Source organism: Protopterus annectens, chromosome 2.part0 (genome assembly GCF_019279795.1).
Source record: "Protopterus annectens isolate FY-2018-M chromosome 2.part0, PAN1.0, whole genome shotgun sequence".
In the NCBI taxonomy this organism is placed as follows: Eukaryota; Metazoa; Chordata; order Ceratodontiformes; family Protopteridae; genus Protopterus; species Protopterus annectens.
The window spans coordinates 1,273,824,264-1,273,845,933 of NC_056728.1; the positions used below are offsets into that span (position 1 = coordinate 1,273,824,264).

General features: G+C 38.2%; 1 protein-coding gene across 4 annotated transcripts in view; it reads left to right on the forward strand.

The window, feature by feature from the left end:
• Window positions 1-21,670, forward strand: part of LOC122793445 (probable E3 ubiquitin-protein ligase HERC4) — a 1,684,714-nt gene that overhangs the window by 1,465,475 nt on the left and 197,569 nt on the right. For 3 of the 4 annotated variants that reach the window (XM_044061446.1, XM_044061445.1, XM_044061449.1), the window contains 3 exons: window positions 356-409; window positions 18,130-18,225; window positions 18,385-18,498. In XM_044061446.1, the coding sequence (XP_043917381.1) occupies window positions 356-409; window positions 18,130-18,225; window positions 18,385-18,498 (264 nt within the window). The remainder of the gene's footprint in view (window positions 1-355; window positions 410-18,129; window positions 18,226-18,384; window positions 18,499-21,670) is intronic. The other variant, XM_044061448.1, reaches the window with a different exon arrangement.

Below are 21,670 nucleotides of genomic sequence, written 5' to 3' on the forward strand. Positions count from 1 at the left end.
AAAATACATTAAAGCTGAACATGCATCCTTAGGTAACTGTATTATGGCCTGTGGCATATCTATATGCAGCTAGACCTGTAATTAATTTTTCTGTAGTTTCATTGCAAGATGAAAGTGTGTTTGCATTATGCACAGCAGATATTTTAATTTTTGATAAGTACAGCATATACTTTTTTGTACGTAAATATTTAATATAATTTTCATTAGACACTTTTATTGCAGCTGATATCTTATTGTACTAAAATAAGAAAGATAGGCAAAGATTATACCATAGTACTGTATTAATACTTTGTATGGTTGTTAATATTTCCTTTTCATTATTATAGTTGGAAAATAAATAGATATTTTTTTGCAGGTCATGTGCAGGAGCATAATTTTAGGAAACCGGAACACACTTCTAAAATATCTGGTATGTCTCACAAGTCTTGTTCATTCCTGTTTTCATATTGCTTACAAATTGAACAAACCAGAAAATGTGTTTGAGTTTAACCTCATCTATTAACTCACAAGATTTAAAGGATAAGACATTGTATCAAGTGGTAGAAAGTCTTACTCTATAACAAACACAATAGTTAATTTCTCCTCCATTTTTGAATGTGATACTTAAACAGTCTTACACACTGACAGTGTGTCACTACAACCGTATCACTAGAAACTGTCTGTTGTAATTATATACAATAATAAATGTAAATAGATATGGTACTCACTAATGTCTGGCACTGGAATTCTGTAAGTGGAACTTCTCTCTTTATAATATACTTGTACTTCCAGTTAGGAAACAAAATGTATAAACACACACACACACACACACACACACACACACACACACACACACACACACACACACACACACACACACACACACACGCCATATATATATATATATATATATATATATATATATATATTTAAATATATAATGCTGAAAAACTATTGTACCCCAACACAAAGATTTGTGCTTTTATATATATATATATATATATATATATATACACACACTCACTCATATATATATATATATACATATATATATATATATATATATATATATATATATATATATATATATATATATATATATATATATATATATATATATATATATATATATATATATATATATATATATATATATATATATATATATATATATATATATATATATATATATATATATATATATATATATATATATATATATATATATATATACATATATATATATATATATATATATATATATATATGTATATGTGTATAAGTATATATATATATATATATATATATATATATATATATATATAGGTCTACTTCTCGTCACCAAAATTAAATTTTATCGAACACCAAAAAGCTGACTCCACTATAGAGAAAGTGTAGGTCAATGAAAACTCACCTTCGCGAACCACACTTAATCAAAATGCAAAAACACTAAAATGTACATTGCAAACACATTTATTGCAGGGGGACAAGCCCCCCTGAACCCCCCACACCCCCCACTACTTGTATATACTAACTCTGAGATCGCACTACAGTGGGGAAAAGGGTATATTTCCTTATCCTCACTGTACTACAATGTATATCAACAAGTTCCAACTGCAATATAGATTCCACTCCCATTACAAATTTCAATAGTAAAGAAAAAGCACCGCATCTGTGCTACTAAAGGATCCTGGAACTGCTGACCATTGTTCGTTAAAGTGTGGTTCACGACAATGAGCTTTCATTGAACTGCACTTTCCCTGTACTGGAGTTGGCTTTTTGGTGTTCGATAAAATGTAATTTCTGCGACAAGAAGTACACCCATATGTAGATACAGTGTGTGTGTGTGTGTGTGTGTGTGTGTGTGTGTGTGTGTGTGTGTGTGTGTGTGTGTGTGTGTGTATGTGTGTGTGTGTGTGTGTGTGTGTGTGTGTGTGTGTGTGTGTGTATATATATATATATATAAATATATATATATATATATATATATGTATATATATATGTATATATATATATATATATATATATATATATATATATATATATATATATATGTATATATATATATGTATGTATGTATATATATATATGTATGTATATATATATATATATGTATGTATATATATATATATATATATATATATATATATATATATATATATATATATATATATAAATATATATAAATATATATATATATATATATATATATATATATATATATATATATATATATATATATATATATATATATATATATATATATATATATATATATATATATATATATATATATATATATATATATATATATATATATATATATATATATATATATATATATATATATATATATATATATATATATATATATATATATATATATTTATATATATATATATATATATATAAAGCACAAATCTTTGTGTTGGGGTACAATAGATTTTCAGCATTTGGGGTAAGACGTCTCTCTCCCAATAAGGAAAAACAATAGACCACAGGAACAACTGGTACTTGTGAGCAATAAAGCTGCTGGCTGAGAATCCTGAAAACTCTGGAAAAAAGAACCATGCACTGTAGACAAGCTTATTTGAGACTTTAGAGTAATCAAGCAATTACAACTTGTTTAGAAATCAAAATTTCTTAATTTAAAAACAAATAGATGTTTGCGTTCGTACTTAAATGAGCTTCATCAGATCTAAATCCAGTTTATATGATGTAGTATTTCTCTGCTTTAACATAAAGATCACTGTTAATTAATTGAGCTGGGGTCATAAGCATATGTCAGTGGCTGCTCATCCAAGCTACAATAGGATAAATCTCAGCTTTCATACCTGTTGTGCATATCTACCCCTATTGGTAGCTAATAGGTTGTATAGCTTATGTGCTGTATTTCTCTCATATGTGGCTAGTGCCTAACTGATACAAACACTAATCTTGTCTCTGGCTATGTATAACAATTAGTACATTATTGTTTCTGTGATGTGATAAGTAGATGCTATTTATCATGTTTAGATGGAGCAACATCTACTAACAAATATATGACAACGAATGATATTAAAATCCTAAAGTATTAACACTGTAGTAATCATAACTGCAGCTAGTCAGGACAATCTGGCTGAACGTATGACTAGGAGCATCCACCTTGTATCCTTTATGTCAGATAGCATACAAGCCTTTCCATGACAGGATGAATTCAACTTTCTAGTGATATATCAATTATAAGTGTGCTAATAGAGAAAAAAAATGGCTTTGTATGTGCTAGGTCCATAGCTCTCAACCAGTCAGGGACAAATCTCAACAGAATCAGGGACAAATCTGGAAATAATTATGACACTTGTAAACTATGTCAGAACGTGAATTAATATCCATTTTCTGAAGTAAAATAAGTCTATAACTCTAATTATTGTTGTTGTTTATTAATTGTAATTCACCACTCTTTCTCCCAAAAGTCAACAGTTTTAGGAGAGATTAACAGGATCAGAGCTAAAATCTGAATCAAAATCAGGGACAGCTGAGGGGTATGGCTAAGTCTAAGATAAAGTGCAGCATTCTGTGACAGTGAACCAAACAGGGCTAAATGAAGAAGGAGATAACTGACATCTGTTTCAGTTTCTTCCATCTAAATGCTGTCAAAACAGGTATAAGAGGTTGTCAGTAACATGGGTCATATGCCACAGTTGTAATCCCTATTAAAACAGCTAAGTGTAGTTCCCATCATGGAAATCAGTGAACCTCCAGTAAGTGTGTCTTGTACCAGTGCCTGTTGCAAAAACATTCTGCAGTGATATCTAGGAAGAGTGGAAAATATACAGCTGTAGAAATTGTCTAGTCCTTGTAGTATACTGAATTTACCTGATTATTAAGTATAAGCAGGATATTAATCCATCTTTAATTTGAAACAAGTAAAAAATAATTCATAGTTTGTTAATACAGTACTAAGAAACATTAGGTGTAATATAAAGGTAGGTCTACTTCCAATAGTCTTACATACTAAACCAGTGCGGATGTTACAGGTTGTAAACTAAGACAAGCTGAGCCTTTGATGGGAGGGTACTCCCAAATGTGTGAATCTTTGTTAATGTGTGAAGCTAGGGATAAATAGCAGGAAGTGATTAATCTAATCATGGTAGGAAGGCACTACATGAACTGAGCCTAGGTAGGTTTATTACATAAACAGAGATACATGGTAGGGTGACTATGCTGACATAAAGTAAAAGGTACAGTGAGTGTTGCCTTGAGAAACATCATCAGTTTACCGCTCCACAAAATAGTAAATTTGTGTACATGGCAGGCTTGATTACAAGACCCGAAAAAAATCCACAGATTAGCAACATTAAGCAATGAGTGTGTGTAAACCAGTAATAAAATCTTGTATAACTAAATACAGGAACGTTTTAACACTTATGCTTATTAGTACTACTATTCCTCACAAATGCATTGGAATTTAAAATGAGAGAACTCTTATTTTAGAAAGCAGTGTTAGGTATAGATATAAAAGTGCTTCTAAGCCCATGATGTTAACTTACCCAATTTCTTCCCATGTGGTCCTGTAGTTGTCAACCAGTGTGAATATAATGCTAATTAAAAATGCAGTAATGGAATATATAAAAAAAGACATAATCTATTAGTAAAGACTATTGTGGTCCAGTTTTCTCTACGGATTTGATGGAGCCGTTTTTTATTCAGCCCTGGGTGCCAGTAAGCTTTTAGGTGTATTTGCCACTCTAGTTCCTTTTTCTGAGATAGAGTTGCCTTCAAGTGGGCCACTTGTTACTTTCTCCATTTTGTGGAACATATATTTTGCAAAGTTTCTGCAGTGTAGAGCATGTCTGGTTAGTGGATTATTAAGATCTTTTAGTCGGATGAATGCTATGTGTTTAATAACCCTTACCTTTAGGGCATTGATAGTCTTGCCTGTGTAGAATGTTCTACATGCTGTGCAACTGGCCCTGTGAATTACAAGCTTGCTTTTGCAGTTATTTCTCACCGTGCTTCTTGGAGGTACAGGCAAAGGCAAAAGGCCTGTTGCTGACCAAGTTTGCTGATGACTGTAAGTTGGGTGCTGTCATTAAGTCCCCAAATGATGTTAACATACTACAAGAGGGTCTCACAGCAACTAATGGCTGGTGCCAAAGTCATGGCCAAAAGCTAAATGCAAAAAAAAAAAATGTATCATACCATTCGGCAAAAACATGACCACTACTGATTACCACATCAATGGCAACCCCCAAAGCACACAACCTGTGGTGAAAGACCTGGGCACTCAGGTTGCCAACAACCTCACATTTGACCATCATGTAGTAGCAGTGGTCAGAAAAGCCTTTTACTTGGTTCATCTCATAAGTAAAGGGATTGCATCCAGAAAAAAGGAGGTTATTACCTCTCTCTACTCCTCCTATTTAGACCAATAATTGAGTATAACGCCCAGTTTAGGATGTACCTCTCCAAACATTTGCACCAGCTGGAAAGGTCACTGAAATACCTCACAAAGAGAATCCATGGCCTCCAACACCTGTCCTAGGCAGACAGACTCAAATCACAATCACTCGGTATCATACAGATTGCTCAGTGATCTGTGTCTTACCTACAAGGCGATCTTGGACCCTGCCTTACTAGAGATGTTCCATAACTGTAAGTTTAACTCCTCACTCACTACCCACTCAAAAGGCCTGAACCTAATATGTGACATTAACAAAACCTGCTGGAGAGACAGGTTTGACTCCCAGAGGCTGCCCCATCTCGGAATAGACTTCCCATACATGTTAAACAGAGCACCTCGCTGACCCTCTTCAAGCGCAGCCTTGATGAGTGGATGGGAAACCCCAAATTCATCTCAGGGGTACCACCTGTTTCCCTCACTGACAGGGGTGACAGGTGTTGACTAAGGTTTCCTTTTCAGGATAAACTCTTGGCTAGGCTTGTAAGGGCCCCAGGGCCATTAGCCGAGTAATCTCCTATGATCCTATGGTGTAATATCTCTTTTTTGAGTTTAGACATTAAAAGCTGTTTCTCTTACTCATAAAAATCACAGCACCTGCATCCTGGAGGCATTCAGAGAAAGGTGCCAGCATTTGACTCCATAGTTTGCAAAGCATGTCCTTCTACCTAACTTCTAATATTTTGCCCTTTGACAGATGAAGATTGTCTCGGGGTCAAGTATCTTATTAATGGACTGGTTTCCACAGATGATGCTCCAGTTTTCGCACATGGTATATTTTATTTCCAGCGAATCTTTTCAAAATGTGAGAATCATACTTCTTTTATGTTTCCTTTTGTCAGTATCATTCTTTGAGCTCACTATATTAATCTGTTCTCTTTTTGGTGGATTGAGTAGAGTTGGGTCAGTGTTCTCTTTCATGGTTGAAATGGGATGGAGTATGACTTTTATCAGGTTCTCACTGTACCCCCTTTCAAGTCACTTAGTGACTTAGTTAGTTAGTCCAAGTTATGTAGAAACCACATCATTTCCCTAGACACCCTAGCTATCCTTCGTCCCTTGTGACTTTATAACATTTTTCTTTGTGGTTTTGGGGTGCATACTGTTTGCATGTTGCAACAGGTTGACCCATGTGGGTTTTCTAAATAGGTCATTGTTTAACACCAACCCAGTCAGTTTCCTAACCTTGAATTATCTTCTGTTTCTCCTCTCTCCCTTTCCTTTACAAAAAAAAAAAAAAAAAACTTTGCTAGAATCTCCCTGTGTTCGGCTTAACTGTAACAAAAATAATTTACACTTGTTTCCTGCCTTTCCTGTAACTAGTCTATTCCAGATACAGATTTGCTATATCCAGGACTGTTTGTAAGCTTCTGAGTCCCCCAAGCCTGCCTGTGTTGGAAGGAAGCCTGCTAACTTATCAGTGGGAGTGGTACACTAGGCAACCTATCTACCACATAAGGAGAGGTTTCTGGCCCAGAAATTGTAGTTATTGGCCGTTTAGGCAATTTTTTCATCTCTTTCAACTTTCTGATTTAAAAGCCTGCATCTGCACTTGTTTCTTTCCTGTAACTAGTCTAGTTCAGATACAGATTCTTAGTTTTAGCACTTGAATTTGCTTATTCGTGCTCAGCACTTGTTCAGAACGTGTTGTAAATAAGCTACAAATTACTATAGCACTCAACCTTCCTCATTACCTAGAGGAAAACAGTTTTTGTACTTACTTTCCTCACTTGCTTAGAGAAAAACAACTCTTGTACTCACTTTCCTCACTTGTCTAGAGGAAATAGTTTTTATTCAGACATGTCCAAGGGTCAGCTCCCAGTGTTCTCTCCTGTCTATCTGATGAATCTGGGCATCTTGGCGCAATGTAGCAATTGCCTCATGTACACAGACAACCCTCTTCTCCTACCACCCAACACTACAACCTGTGAGAGATACACTTATCTAGCCAAACTGGAGGTAAAGCTCTCCAACCAAGACTGAACTTGACAGTCAAGAGGAGAAGGTAAACACTTGCACCACACCATACTCATCACATAGTCCCACTAAACCTACACCACAAAATCCACACATAGAAACACAAAAACATTTGCGGAGGCTCTCAATAATAATCTGCTCAAGCAACAGTGACCCCCAAAGCAGAAATGCAAGCAACCTCCACCCCTCAACACAACCCAAATGACACAGCCCACAGACTCAGTGTGCCACTCAACCACAGCCCATAAGGCAAAACAACGTACCCAACACACTAGTCATAGGTGACTCTATAGTCAGGCACACTGATGTTCCACTCACCAGGCTAAACAAGGAGAAGGTTACTGTCAGGTGCCTGTCGGGTTCCAGGATCTGCCACATAACTAACGCACTCAGGTCACTCCACAACAAGTACAAATATGACCCTGTCACTATCCATGTTGGTGTAAATGACCTGAGACGTACCTCCCTGGACTACATTGAAAGAGACATGGAAGAGCTCTCTGATGTTGTAGTCCAGGCAGGTATGACCCTAGCCCTGAGTAGCATCCTGCCATCGCCCAGAATGATACTGCAGTGCAACTACAAAATGATTGACGTCAACAGTTGGCTAAGCTTCTGGTATCATTCTAAGGGGATCCAGTATCTGTCTGCCAGGGATGATATGGTCGACAGACCACGATGTTTTGCCATCGATGGCCTGCCCCTGTCACCCCTGGGATTCCAGATAATGGCTAAGGCTCTTGCCACTCCTATAGTACCTTTTTTAGGCAAGGTTCAAATGACAAATTCACCCCATAACAGGAACAGGCAAGCAAAAACTGAGGGTAATGCTGCTCAATGCTAGAAGTCTAAATCTCAAAATGCACTCCCTCGAGGCACTCTTTAAAATGGAGAACATTGATATCTGTGCAGTGACTGTGACCTGGTTCATGGCTCCAAAGACCACCCCTGCATTACCAGGCTATAACTCATACTACACTTTTCGGCCACCTAACCTGGACTGGAACAATAAAGGCGGAGGTGTGTCCATATTCATTTAGGATATCCACACCTCCAGGCTAGTTGCTCAGCATAATGCATCCGAGGTTATCCAAGTGCAACTAACTCTGGGCAAAACTGCAATCCAAATTGTAGCTTGTTACAGATCCCCCACCATGCCCCAGGATTCCCACTCCTCTTTTCTTGATATACTGGAAAATATTAGGTTTCAACCAAACAGTCTAATAATGGGTGATTTCAACTACCCCACCATTAACTGGGAAAACTACTCATGTACCAACTCCTTCACTCAATGCTTCCTGGAATTCATAAATTCCAATGCCCTGGATCAACTTATCCACACCCCCACCAGGGGCAACAATATCCTAGACCTAGTCATTACCAACATGAGTGACTGCTGTTCCACACCTGAAGTCAACTCCTCGTTGGTCAGATCTGACCATAAGCTAATCACCCTAGATATCCAAATCCCACCCCCACCCCTCATTAAGGAAACCACTGTACAAAATGTCTCTAAAGCCAACTTCATGCTTCTTAAGGCAGAAGTGGCAAACTTCATGACACCCATGCAGATGGACAATACAGTTATGACTGCTGAATCCTACACAGATGCACTCTATAAGCACTTACATGAGTGCATGGATCATGCTATCCCAAACAGAACCAAGACGCTATCCTCCAAAAAAAGGTAAATCCCATGAGTGGAGGAGCTCCCTGGTCAGCCTCAATAAGAAGCTGAGATCCCTTATAAGATCCTCCAAAGCTAGCTATGAAAACAAAATTGCCACTGATTCTAGGGACAACCACAAAGCATTCTATAGCTATGTCAAGAATCTCAATGGCAACACCCAGATCTGCTCTGAATTACAGCACAATGGCATGAAAATTACAGAACCAACTGATATTGCCAACATCCTGGCAGATAGGTTCAGTGCTAACTTTACCCCCCTTTCACCCCCTAAAGGGCCCATGTCTATACAGGAAGAATGCAGAGTCTATGTAATCACAACAACGCAGGTAAAAGCTGCACTCTCTAAAGCCAAAAACACAGCATCCATGGGACCGGACAACATTCCAGGCTTGAACTTCAGAATGAACTGGCTCCCCATCTAAGCACCATGTTCAATCATAGCCTCATGTCAGGCTTTGGGCCCACTGAACGGCGGACAGCAACAGTTATCCCACTCCACAAAGGGGGAGCCACCACTGATCCTGGGAACTATCGCCCTATTAGCCTGACAAGCCTGGTCTGTAAGGCTGTGGAATATATCATCATGGAACTCATAAACAAAAACATTGGTAATCTCCAAACTCTGGACCCCACCCAGTTTGGGTTTATAAAAGGCAGATCATGCCTCCTGAACCTGATTGACTTCTTTGAGGCAGTCACCAAAGCCATAGATGAGGGTAAGGTGGTACGCCCAGCCTATCTTGACCTCGCCAAGGCTTTCAACACCATCCTCCATTCTGGAATTATAGCTAAACTCACTAAACTAGGCATAAATCCCTAAGTCACAAGATGGGTTGCCAACTGGCTCACTGACAGAACCCACACTGTAAAAGTTGCAAATTCCAAATCTGACTTCAAACCAGTGACAAGTGGAGTACCACAGGGTTCAGTCCTGGGACCTCTCCTGTTTGGTATCTACTTCTCTGAAGTACAGGCTAATACAGAAGGCCTTTGGCTAATGAAGTTCACAGATGACTGCAAACTAGGAGCCATAGTCGAGTCCCCAAATGATGTGGACATCATGCAGAAGGGCCTCACTGAGACAGATGCCTGGTGTCAGAGCCATGGCCTCAAGCTTAATGCCAAAAAGTGCATTGTCATCCCCTCTGGTAAAAACTCTGTACCCATGAACTACCATATAGGCAGCAGTTTACTTAACGTCGAATGTGTGATAAGAGATCTTGGGACCCAGGTGGACAGTAGTCTCTCCTTTGATAATCACATTGCCACAGTAGTCAGGAAATCCTTCTATGTGGCACACCTCATCACAAAAGGGTTCACATCCAGGAAAAAAGAGGTCATCGTTCCCCTCTACTCAACATTCATTAGACCCATTATAGAGTACAATGCCCCTTTTGGAATGTACCTCACAAGACATCTGCAGCAGCTGAAAGGCCACAGAAGTACCTCACAAAGAGGATTACTGGCCTCAAACAGATGCCCTACACTGACCGTCTCAAAAAACTCCAGCTTTACTCCGCAGCATATCAACTACTACAAGGTGATCTCTGCCTAACATATAAAGGCTATGTCAAACCCAGAGCTGTTGGACATGCTACACCTAAAGAAATCCCAATTCCTCCACGCTACACACTCTAGGGACCTAAACTTTGTCACTACAATAAACAGGACATGCTGGAGGGATAGATTCCTGTCCCAGAGACTTCCCATACTCTGTAACAAGCTATTCATCTATGTCGAGCAAAGTTCCTCATTAGCACTCTTCAAGAAAAATCTTGATAAGTAGATTTGAAATAGGAAATATACCCCGGGGATCACTTCTGTGGCTCTGCTCATCAGGTGCACAGGAAAATAACTTTCTTGGGTGATGTAAGCCAGAGAACCTTGTTGGCTAGGCTTACTTAGACCCTTGGTGTGATAACCTAGTACCTACCTATGAACCTATGAAGTATATCACTTTCTTTTTTGAAAATAGTGAGATGCAGACATTCTCCCTTTTTAAATACGTAGTGGTTAGTGAAACGCAGGAAGTCCGTCAACTTTTCCTACCCATTTTAGACACAGATACACACATACACACACACGCACACACACACATACACACACACACGTATATATATATATATATATATATATATATATATATATATATATGTATATATATGGAGCTACTTCATTTAAACAAAAGTATGTTTAAACGAATCTGACTTACCCAAGGTAATTCCACCAGAATGGCTTTACAACGAATGCACAGACTGCCGAATTCCTTTCCTGTGAAAGGAACCACTTGTCCACCATGGTAATGAACCAAAATGAAGCAACAGTAAGGCCACCAAAGTAGGGGGCTGTGCCCTCCACACCCCCTCTGCTTAAATATACCAACTCCGAGATTGCACTAAATGGAAGAGAGGGCACAGTTCACCATGGTGGCCAAGTGGTTCCTTTAACAGGGAAAGGAATTTGGCAGTCCATGCATTTGTTCTAAAGCTGTTTCAGTGGAATCAGCTCAGGTAGGTCAGATTTGTTTAAATGTACTTTCGTTTATATTCAGTAGACCCACATATATATCACTGTGTGTAGTCAGATGTCTGACCTCTCTGTGAGTGTGCTGTATTGTATAGTATTATTATTGAATTTATTGGTACTTCCATATTATCGCAACCAGATTTCCGCACTGCCATTTTTCCCACCATATTCACATGCCTGCTGCTTGTCACTCATCCTTAAAGTTACAAGTGGTGAAAGGCAGCATATTTCCCAACAACAGAAGTGGCCCATTTCAAAACCCTTTCTGTGGCCACAACATAATCTGCCGTAGTTACATTTCAGACAGATTTCACTGAATTCCTCGGCATGTACAGGACCTCATCTTAGTACTGTAACTGCCTTTTTGCAAGTGAACAACTTCAGAATTTTGTACAGTTTTCGCATTTGTAAGCCCATTAATTAAGCACATGTAACTGTTATCATGATTTTAAAACTGTCTGCTTAGGAATTGTTTTCTTGTGTGCATTTTCTCCTGATACATAATTTTACAACATTCTACAGTAGAGTTCTGAACCTCTTAGCACATGTAAGTATCGGGGCAAAGCCAAAAAAAATAAGAAGGGACAGTGTAAAAGTTAGGGACGCATTTGACATATTGCTCTTACTATAAAATTAGAAAATTGGGTACTTATGTTTTGCTTACTTAATGGGCTTACAAATGCGAAAACTGTACAAATAATGGCAGTGTGGAAATCTGGTTGCGATTATATGTAAGTACCAATTTATTTTGTGTACCTATATAGTGGCAATATTTCACAGTCAGATATATGCTTATTAATTTTTCTAAAATAATGAAAAGTAAACAGGTGCTTATTTGCTACATTGCTACAACAACGGGGTGCAATGGTTACTACAACTTTTAATATTTTTATTGAGTTTTAAGATATAAAACTAAAAGGGATAGGGACAAATGAGACACAAATTCTATATGTACACCTATACTTTGATGGGCAGCAGCTCTACTTCAGGATAATCACCTGTAATAGGATTAGTATACAGCAAACTGAACATACTCAGTTTCTTTTAAGCTATATGTAATACCATGTCTACAACAATCAATTGTGCACAGCCACAAATTCATATGTTCCCTCCCCACTGGTAGTAGCGAAGTAACTCAGTCATTTCTCTTCTCCTTCAAGTCTTTTCCCCTGTAAGTAGTAGCATTAGAGAACACATATCTATTTGCAATATTTGCCCTAGTTTTTTCTAGAAGTCAGTATTATCCCTCGTGCATATAATCTGCCAATGGTAAAGCTGGTAGTTGATGCATTAAAGTACTAATGACCAAAGTGTTGCTTTTGCATTTATAGGCATGCTTCATCTCAATCACTTAGAAAGCTATTTTAGAGCCATACCTGTACTGAATTTCACCTGTGGTGGTGCTGCGGTAGTGTTGTCACCTCACAGTAAGACGTTGTCCTGTTCGATTCTCAGCTAGAGCTTCTTCTGTGTGGAGACATGCGTGAATGGGTGTACCTTCATTGAAGGTTGTGCGTCAGGGCTGGCAACTTGGCACATAAAAATCTACTGCCAATCATTAGCAGACCAGAATTCCACTGTGGTGACCCCTAACCGGGAAAAGCCGAAAGACACAACAACAACCTGTATGGAATTTCACTGTGCAGATATTTCATTTTTTGGCAGAACCCCATAGTGGAAGAGAAAGTTCTTGGTATAGATCATGCATTTGTACTTTTTGGGGGCCAATACTTAAATGTTACATGGTGCATGGGAACAAGGGTGAATTTTCTCTTATGATCCTACCAGACCTCAGTTTTAGTTGCAACACTTGCCTATCAAATCACCCAGTTTTGTCATTCCTGCTGTCCTTATCCTTATACCAATTGTACTCTTACCCACTTGTTAAAAACAAAAATATGATAGTGAAATTAAAGTATTTCATTCAGTTAGAATGATAGTATCTTTAAATAAGAAACACTGCAGGGTATTTTGAAAAGAGACTGCCCATTGATGGGGTACTGATATACAGTGGCTCCATGGTTTACAGCCTAGGCCAAGGTTCTAGTAATGGTTTCAACAGTGGAAGAATCAAAAAGGGTAGGCAGAACAATACATATGCTATTTCTACTCACCTCTCCCTGGAGGCAGGTATGAAGATTAGGTATCGAGAAGGGGTGGCTGTGCTGCTGAGATTATGGAGAGCACAGTGAGGATTCACATCAGGCCAAAAAGGGTACAGGACTATCCTGGAGGTGACACGTATCCATAGAGGTGGAGTGTGGCCTCATTGTGCCCTATTGCATGCTCCTTGATGAGGGAAGGTCCCACAAATGTGGAATATTTACCTTACAATGTCAGAAACCCAAGAATGAGCTATGAACCAGCATGAGGGGATATGTCATTAACTTCTGCCTACCCAAGTATGATGCTCCATCCCAGGTTAACCTGGATCTTCATCCATAGACGATGAAAGGGAACAAATGGGCCAGATGGCTGACTGGAGAAGTAGAACTGATGGTCAGTAGGAGGCATAGGAAAGACAAAAATCAATCAGTTTGTAAGTTAATATAAAGGGTAACCATTTGAAATGTTGGGCCCCACTAGAGAGTGGCCCCGAAACACAGAGACTGAATGGCGGAAAAATGGGCTTACATATACCATGTCCGAGATGGCTATTTCCAAGAATATTCCCTTTTCTCCAAGGTATGATGATCTTGGAGTTGGTTTATATAAGTTCAGGGAGTGTGGGGGTCTTGCCTCCCTGCAAAAAAGAAGTTTAAATGAGAAGAGCGATGTTCGACATTCACTCTTCTCTACCAGTTTCCATTTTTTTCGACTTGTCAGCAGATGGCATTTTGAATGATGGCATTTCAATATGGAGCCAATATAAAGTCCCAGAATTATCAAGATGAACTAGAAATAACACCAAATTGGTTCCCTTTGATACTGTGTTTTCAAGTGTGCCGAGATGGGTATTTCATACTTAAGTTTGGAACAACAATGATGATGGAGAGCTTGCTTAAAAGGATTCTTTATCTTGGCACTGCAGAGACAATAGCAACTTGTTCACAACTGACATTTACTGCTGCTGTACCTTCGGTGTAACATATTCAAAAAAAACACAACAATTTGTTAATGATTTCCATAAGAGATAATCTGTCACTTCCACTGAGTTCATAGTCAAAGGATACAAAATAAAGAATGTTCCGGAAAGGCTAAGTATGCCTAGACTTTACTTCCTATTACTCTTCTCTTTTATAGTGAAAACTAGGATAGTTTGAAATTACTTAAAACCAAATGTATTGGGAAGGCTGATGGACTACCTGGAGATACAGGGACTATGGGACACTGTTGGGATGTGCCAAATACAGTTCAAAGATTCCTTTAATAGAGACAACCAGTATGAATTTTGGTAAAATTGTATTTATTTTGTCCAGGTCGATGAACTAGACCACATGGGCCATTTGTCAGTCACAATCTTATTATAATTAGATGCTTAAGCAATATGTTCAAATTATAATTTGATTTATTCTATAATGTGGACTAAGCAGCAGCAGAACGCTATCACCTGACACATACAGCTGAAATAAACTAGTCATGAAATCTGAAAGTATGTACTATAAGGGAAAAAAATCTACTGCCTTAGTATTCAAGAAACTAATATAACTAGAAGGTACTATCACTATAGCTCTTTTAAATATTTAATGCCCTTTTATTGAAGCTTAGCTAACATTTAAACAGGTTTTAAACTAGTCATGGACAGTTACAAAGACAACAAATTAAAAAAAAGATTTACAATTCATATATATCTAGTTAATCACTATATATTAATAAGATCAAATAATGGTAGTAGAAGTACCGAACATAAACACGTCCTAAGTCAAAAAATAATGAAAAATATATTTTCAAATATTGTACAAAATTACTTAGTGGGGCGGCCATGGTGGTGCAGTGGTTAGCATTGTCACCTCACAGCAAGGGGTTCTCTGGTTTGATTCTCAGCTGGGGTGCCTTCTGTGCGGAGTCTGCATGTCCTCCCTGTGGTCGCCTGGGTTTCCTCCAGGTGCTCCGGTTTCCTCCCACATCCCAAAGACATGCTACAGATGGATTGGACACTCTAAATTGGCCCTAGGTGTGAGGGTGTGTGTGTGTGTGTGTGTGTGTGTGCCTTCTGTGGAATGTTGGGCGCTGGGCTGGCAACTTGACACTGTAAAACTCCACTGCCAATCATGAGCAGACAGGTGATCCACTGTGGTGACCCCTAACCGGGAAAAGCCAGAAGAAGAAGTACAGAATTGCTAAGTATTCAAATGTAATCCAAGCAGGGCAGGCAGTCTGTTTCCAGTCGAAAATCCTTTATTAAGCACACAGACAAGTGATCCAAGTAAGACAAGAATAACAGGATAATAGTTTCATCACAAACTTTCTAACTATATATACATATATATATTTATTTATTTATTTATTTTACATTTGTTTACCGGGATAGTCTGACTGGATACATGTCCATTTTCAGTGGAGGCCCAGGGAGAAAAGCTCCACATAGACAGACTTACTTAGATTACACAGAAGTTAGGAAACACTAATAAAAAGGTGATTATATACAATGGCTTATGCAGAAGTTAGGAAACATTTATAAAAACAAAGTGATTATATACAATGGCTTAGTAGTGTTCCCAAGTAGGGGCTCATGATTCTCATGGACAGACATAATTAAAAGTAAGAGACATCAGATAAGAAGCAGAGCTTGGTGACGTAATTACATGTTATGATAATTTCAGATTATGCTTTCAGTTTATAACTTAATCAGGGTTGGAACATGGGCATAGCCAATTCACTTTGAGATATTGTTTGAAGGTTTTTTTGCAGAAACTTTTGGAGGATTGTAGGGTTATATAGTTTGGCAATGAATTCCAGGTTTTGCCAATGAAGGTGGCAAACAGGGATTCACCAGCAGAGTTATTAGCTTTGTGGGTTTGGACCAGTAGTTTATCGGCCGACCGTAGGGATCTCAGGTTGCTATATGGCTTAATAGTATTTTTAAGTATCCTCGGGGTAGTACAGAATTTTGTGAGCTGTTGAGAGTTGATTGAAGGTGAATTAAGCTGGGCAGTTCTAGCCACTCTAGTAGTTTAAGGTTCTGGCAGTGGTGGGTTCTATAGCTGGATCCAGTGGCGATTCTGGCAATGTGATTCTAGCTATAGGACAGCTTACCTAGTTCGGATTTGTTGAGGTTTGACAGTAAAGGCAAGGCATATAAAAGAGTAGAGAGTAGGTGTGATCAGGCGACTGCAGTCCTGGCCAGTGGGGTTAAAAATGTCTTGTTTCTATACAATGATCTGAGCTTTTTATTGATGGTCTGTATGGTTTTGTTGACCTGTAGGTCAAATTTGAGATTATTGTCTATGATAACCCCTAGCAGTTTGGTGTGATGATCTGGAGAAATAGTGGTACCATTGTTAGATGTGACAGAGAATGAAAGTGTGGTAGATCTGCTAGTGGGGGAGGAGAGTAGGAGTTTAGTTTTATTGGGGTTCAGTAGTAGGCATTGGTTGGTGAGCCAGTTCTCAATAGTGTTGAATGTATTTTGGGTTAAGGTTTGCAGTTTAGGTGGGGAGTTGGCTGAGCAGATCAGAGTGGAATCATCTGCATGTTGAATGCAGGTGGCTTTAGGGATAGCAGTTTGAAGGTTGTTGATAAAAATAGAGAAGAGTAGTGGACCTAGTATGGACCCTTGAGGGACACCAAGTGTGAGAGGTAGCTGGCTGGAGAGTTTGCCCTGCCATAGTACTGCCTGTTGTCTACCAGTCAGGTAGGACTGGAACCATTAGATAGCAGGCTTGTTGAGGGAAATAGATTTTAGTGAAAGAATTTTTTTTTTTTTTAAGTACATATTATATATATTGACAATGTCTTTTTAAACATTTTTTATAATGTGTGTTTCAGATTAACTGTTTTCAGTTATGTATATTGGCACCATATCAAGTGGATTATTTTTGGCATGTGACCGTGATTTTGGTATTTAAAATGGTTCATATAATGATGCATTTAGTTCTGATGAAGTCTGACTGTTAACTGTGAACGGACAAAAGCACTTAATTTATCTTTTCAATAAATTAGTGGTGCACACTGCACAGAGTTATTTGGGACTCTTCCTGCCTTGTTTCTATTTATTTTGGGCATTTGTTTTTCTGCAGTTGGTAGACTCTGTTTCAAGCCATCTTTCTAACCCCTAAATTTCTAGGGAAGGGTCAGTAGTTCAGCAGCTGGGATCACTGAGTTCATTGTGTGTGTGTGTGTGTGTGTGTGTGTGTGTGTGTGTGTGTGTGTGTGTGTGTGTGTGTATGCGTTTGTGTGTGCAGAGGATCCTTTAGTAGATGGGTCTCTTAACTAAATCAGTGAACTAATATCACTTCAGTTCCTCTCAAACATGCAAGAAAGCAAAGTAATACAGTTACACTTACCTTTTGTCATTTTATCTTTAATACATTCAAGTTGTAGCTTCCTTAAAGCAACTGTGTTCTTTGTTTTACAGGACTTACTTTTGTCATTGAAAGTTTTTCCCTGTATCTTTGATACGGGAGGCAAAGTCCAAATGTTTCTTACTGATAGGACTGCCATAACTTCTAAGGTAGGCCCCTACACTTGTTACAGTATTAATATTAATAAACAGATAGGTGGTTGGGTGGATACAATACAGTACTGTAAAGCTGAATTGATTTCTAGCAACCTAACTAGAAAACTGTAGAACTGAAAGCTTTGTGAAATACTCTTTTTTTTTCTTCTACAGATGATGATTGAAGGTATGGACAACAGTCTACCTGTCAGAAGAGAAAATATTCTGCAAGATGCCTTTCACTTCCTAAGAAGAAGTAGTCCTAATAATTTTCAGGCACCATTACAGGTAATTCAGAGGCTTTCTTTTCATAGGTTGCTGCCTTCATTATAGTTCGAAGGCTGCATTAAAAGTATTATCAATAATAATTAAAATGTTAATATTAGTGCTAAAGATCAAGTATCCAAATGAACGTCTGTCTTATCATTCACAGCAGAAGTATCTGTTTTATTACGTGTGCGAGTATGCAAGCCTTTTCTTGAACTGGTTATCTTCATTAATTGTAAAGCCCAAGGACTGCATACCAACCTCTAAGTGCAAGAAATCTGGGCAAAGCTAAAAATATTGGGAGGATAAAGGCCTAAATTCGGGGGCAAATTTTAAATATTGCTCTTTTGAACTCAGAAAGTTGATAGAATAATGGCTTTTGTATTAGCATGCATTTTCTTGAGGATATGAAGTCTAAAACTCAAATGTGCCATTATTTAGTGACTTCAGTTCTCAATGATTTGCCAGGAAAAAAAATACGTTTTATGTGGTATGAGGTAAAAATCTGGACATTCTGTGAAAATCTGGGCAGTTGACAAGGTGAAAGTGTTACGTGAATTAATTATGCTCAGCTCAAGTTCTGTTATCAACAAATCTCTTTTAACTCTCGATTGCAATACCATTATCTTTGTCATCTTCTTTCCCACAGCCTCACTCCTAAACTAAAGCTCACATTCCTGAAGAAAAATCCAATTGTGCATTCAGTCATTGAGCAACAGTTAGCTCCCCTGTGAACTAGCATTGCTTTTATTTCCTGAGGCCTACATTGTATGAAGGGATTTTAATATAATATTCTACCTGTGTCACCTGTTCTTGATTTTATTTCCTGACATATATTGTATAAAGGAATTTTGATATAATACACTACCTGTGTTGCCTGTAATTTTGATGTAATATTCTACCTGCTTCACCTGTTTGTGATTTTATTTCCTGACGTACACACTGTATAAAGGAATTTTAATATAATATGCTACTTGCATCACCTGTCTGTGATTTTATTTTCTGATGCACACAATATATAAAGGAATTTTGATACAATATTCTACCTGCTTCACCTGTCTGTGATTTTATTTACAGACTCATATACTGTATGAAGGAGTTTTGATATAGTATACTACCTGTGTCACCTGCCTGTGAACTCTTTCCTTTCTTCTAGTTCATTCAAATAAATCTTCACCCCAGATGTCTGTAGCCTAGTGAATTTTATACATTTGTCACACAGATATGCATGGCCATATTCCTGGCATGCTTAAATGATTGGCCTAATGAATGTCTGTCCTTTGACTGCCTGCACACTTTGCTCATGAGTAATGGAACATGCTGCAACTATTTCATCTGTGATCCTGTTTCTGCTGTTGCTAATTCAGTTAAGTGATAGAGACACATAACATTTTTCTAAACTAACTTGTGTATTAATTTGTATATGTGTATTGCATCCCTCTGTTGCTTGAAACAAACTCCCACTAGAAATAAGGACCCTGACTCACCCAAAACAATTTAAGCTAGCAGCCAAAGACCACTTTAAAAAACACTGGTCCTGCCATTGTACTCACCCTCCCTGATTATTACCTACCTTTATAGTACAGTCAAACTAACTTACTAAAACGTACCATTAACTACTTCATCCTATGCTTCCTATGCAACCTCCAGAGCTTATTTTTATTACTCTTTGTTATTTTCCTTCTCTTAATTTATGTTCATTTATTTTGATACGTCAGCTTTGGAGAAGCATGTGGAATGGCAGAGACTGCTATGCTCTGCACCAGCTGCCCCACCAACTACTGGCTCCCTAGCAGTTACCAGGCCAGCCTCTCTGCAGGGTAATGAAGGTCATCCTGTAGGAGGCAATCTGGGGGGGGGGGGCTTGCTGGTGGCTTCTATTGCTATTTCTCAAGTTAGTGAGTGTAGCCTCCAAATAGATGTATGACACAGAGGGGTCCATTTAAGTAACCCAGAAGGAGAGGCATCTGCTGATCAGGACTTGATTAGGCCAGTAGCTTGGGGCCTAGAATGGCACCCTGAGGGTGTTGCATAGCTGTGTGGCTCCCAACTATTGGGCTACCAGTGAGCCTGCCCATGATGTCAGCCATGGAGGTGATTAACTTCTGTGCAGGTTCCCCCCTTGGGACAGCTTGCCAGTGGTTGTCACCCTCCCTGTTTGTTGTCCTGTCTTCCCCATCACTATTTGTCCATTCTCTGTCAGAGTATTTGCTTTGTACACCTCTTAATTTGTATTAATACTTTCCCATCAGTCTTTTAGGAAAAATTTACATATCTTCTGCATTGGAAGTTTGTAAATGTTTTTGTAGACATGGGTCCTTGTTTTTGCATGCTTTTTCTAGTTGGCTTCCATGTGCAACTAGAATGGGATTGTTCTGTTGTTGTAATGGCATCTTTATCAGTCTTGAACTACACTATGGTACCATTGACTTGACTATCCATGTGTCATTTTTCATGAATGAGACACTCATTGAACACTGAACCAGAATTTATTTACCAAGTTTGGTTTTGTGTGTCTTATGAAAATGACCAATCTTGTTGCATTTGTGACATATTTACTAGGTATTGGACACATCATGGTTGGCTCATGTATATAATTGCTGCAAAAACTAATTCTACTTTTAAACACAATGTACTCTCCTGATTTTCTAAACTGCCCTCAACTTATGGTGCTTCCTAACTTATATGTATGTTTCCTTTGTTCTCTAACGCACCACGGCTTGCATTTTAGTTAACTACTTTTATTTGGACTTTTTTCTTCATTCTGTAACTTCACAAGTTCATATAGATATAGCCTTTTTGTAATGTTTTCTAAAGCTAAATCTGACTCCACTGCTCCAGGTATACCCCTTATAAAAAGTACAGTCATGTAAAATCTTACAATAATAGTACGTCCTTCTCTTCACTGTTGCAGTATTCTTTACTATAGGGATCTTCTGACCAGGGCTGCCCAACGTTCGGCAAGTATACCAAAGCCTCATGATCTTGTATGTGCTGTACATCACACATACGAACCCAGGACAAGACGTAAGGCATAAAAATGACATACAGACAAAGGTGTAGCCATGCATACTCTTTAAACTTAACTAAGTACATTTTTCTTCTGAGCATCACATCAATATGGCTTTTTTTCAGTTCATATTATGTCTGTAACTGTCTAATTGAAAGCCACCTACAACAGGTGCAGTACTGG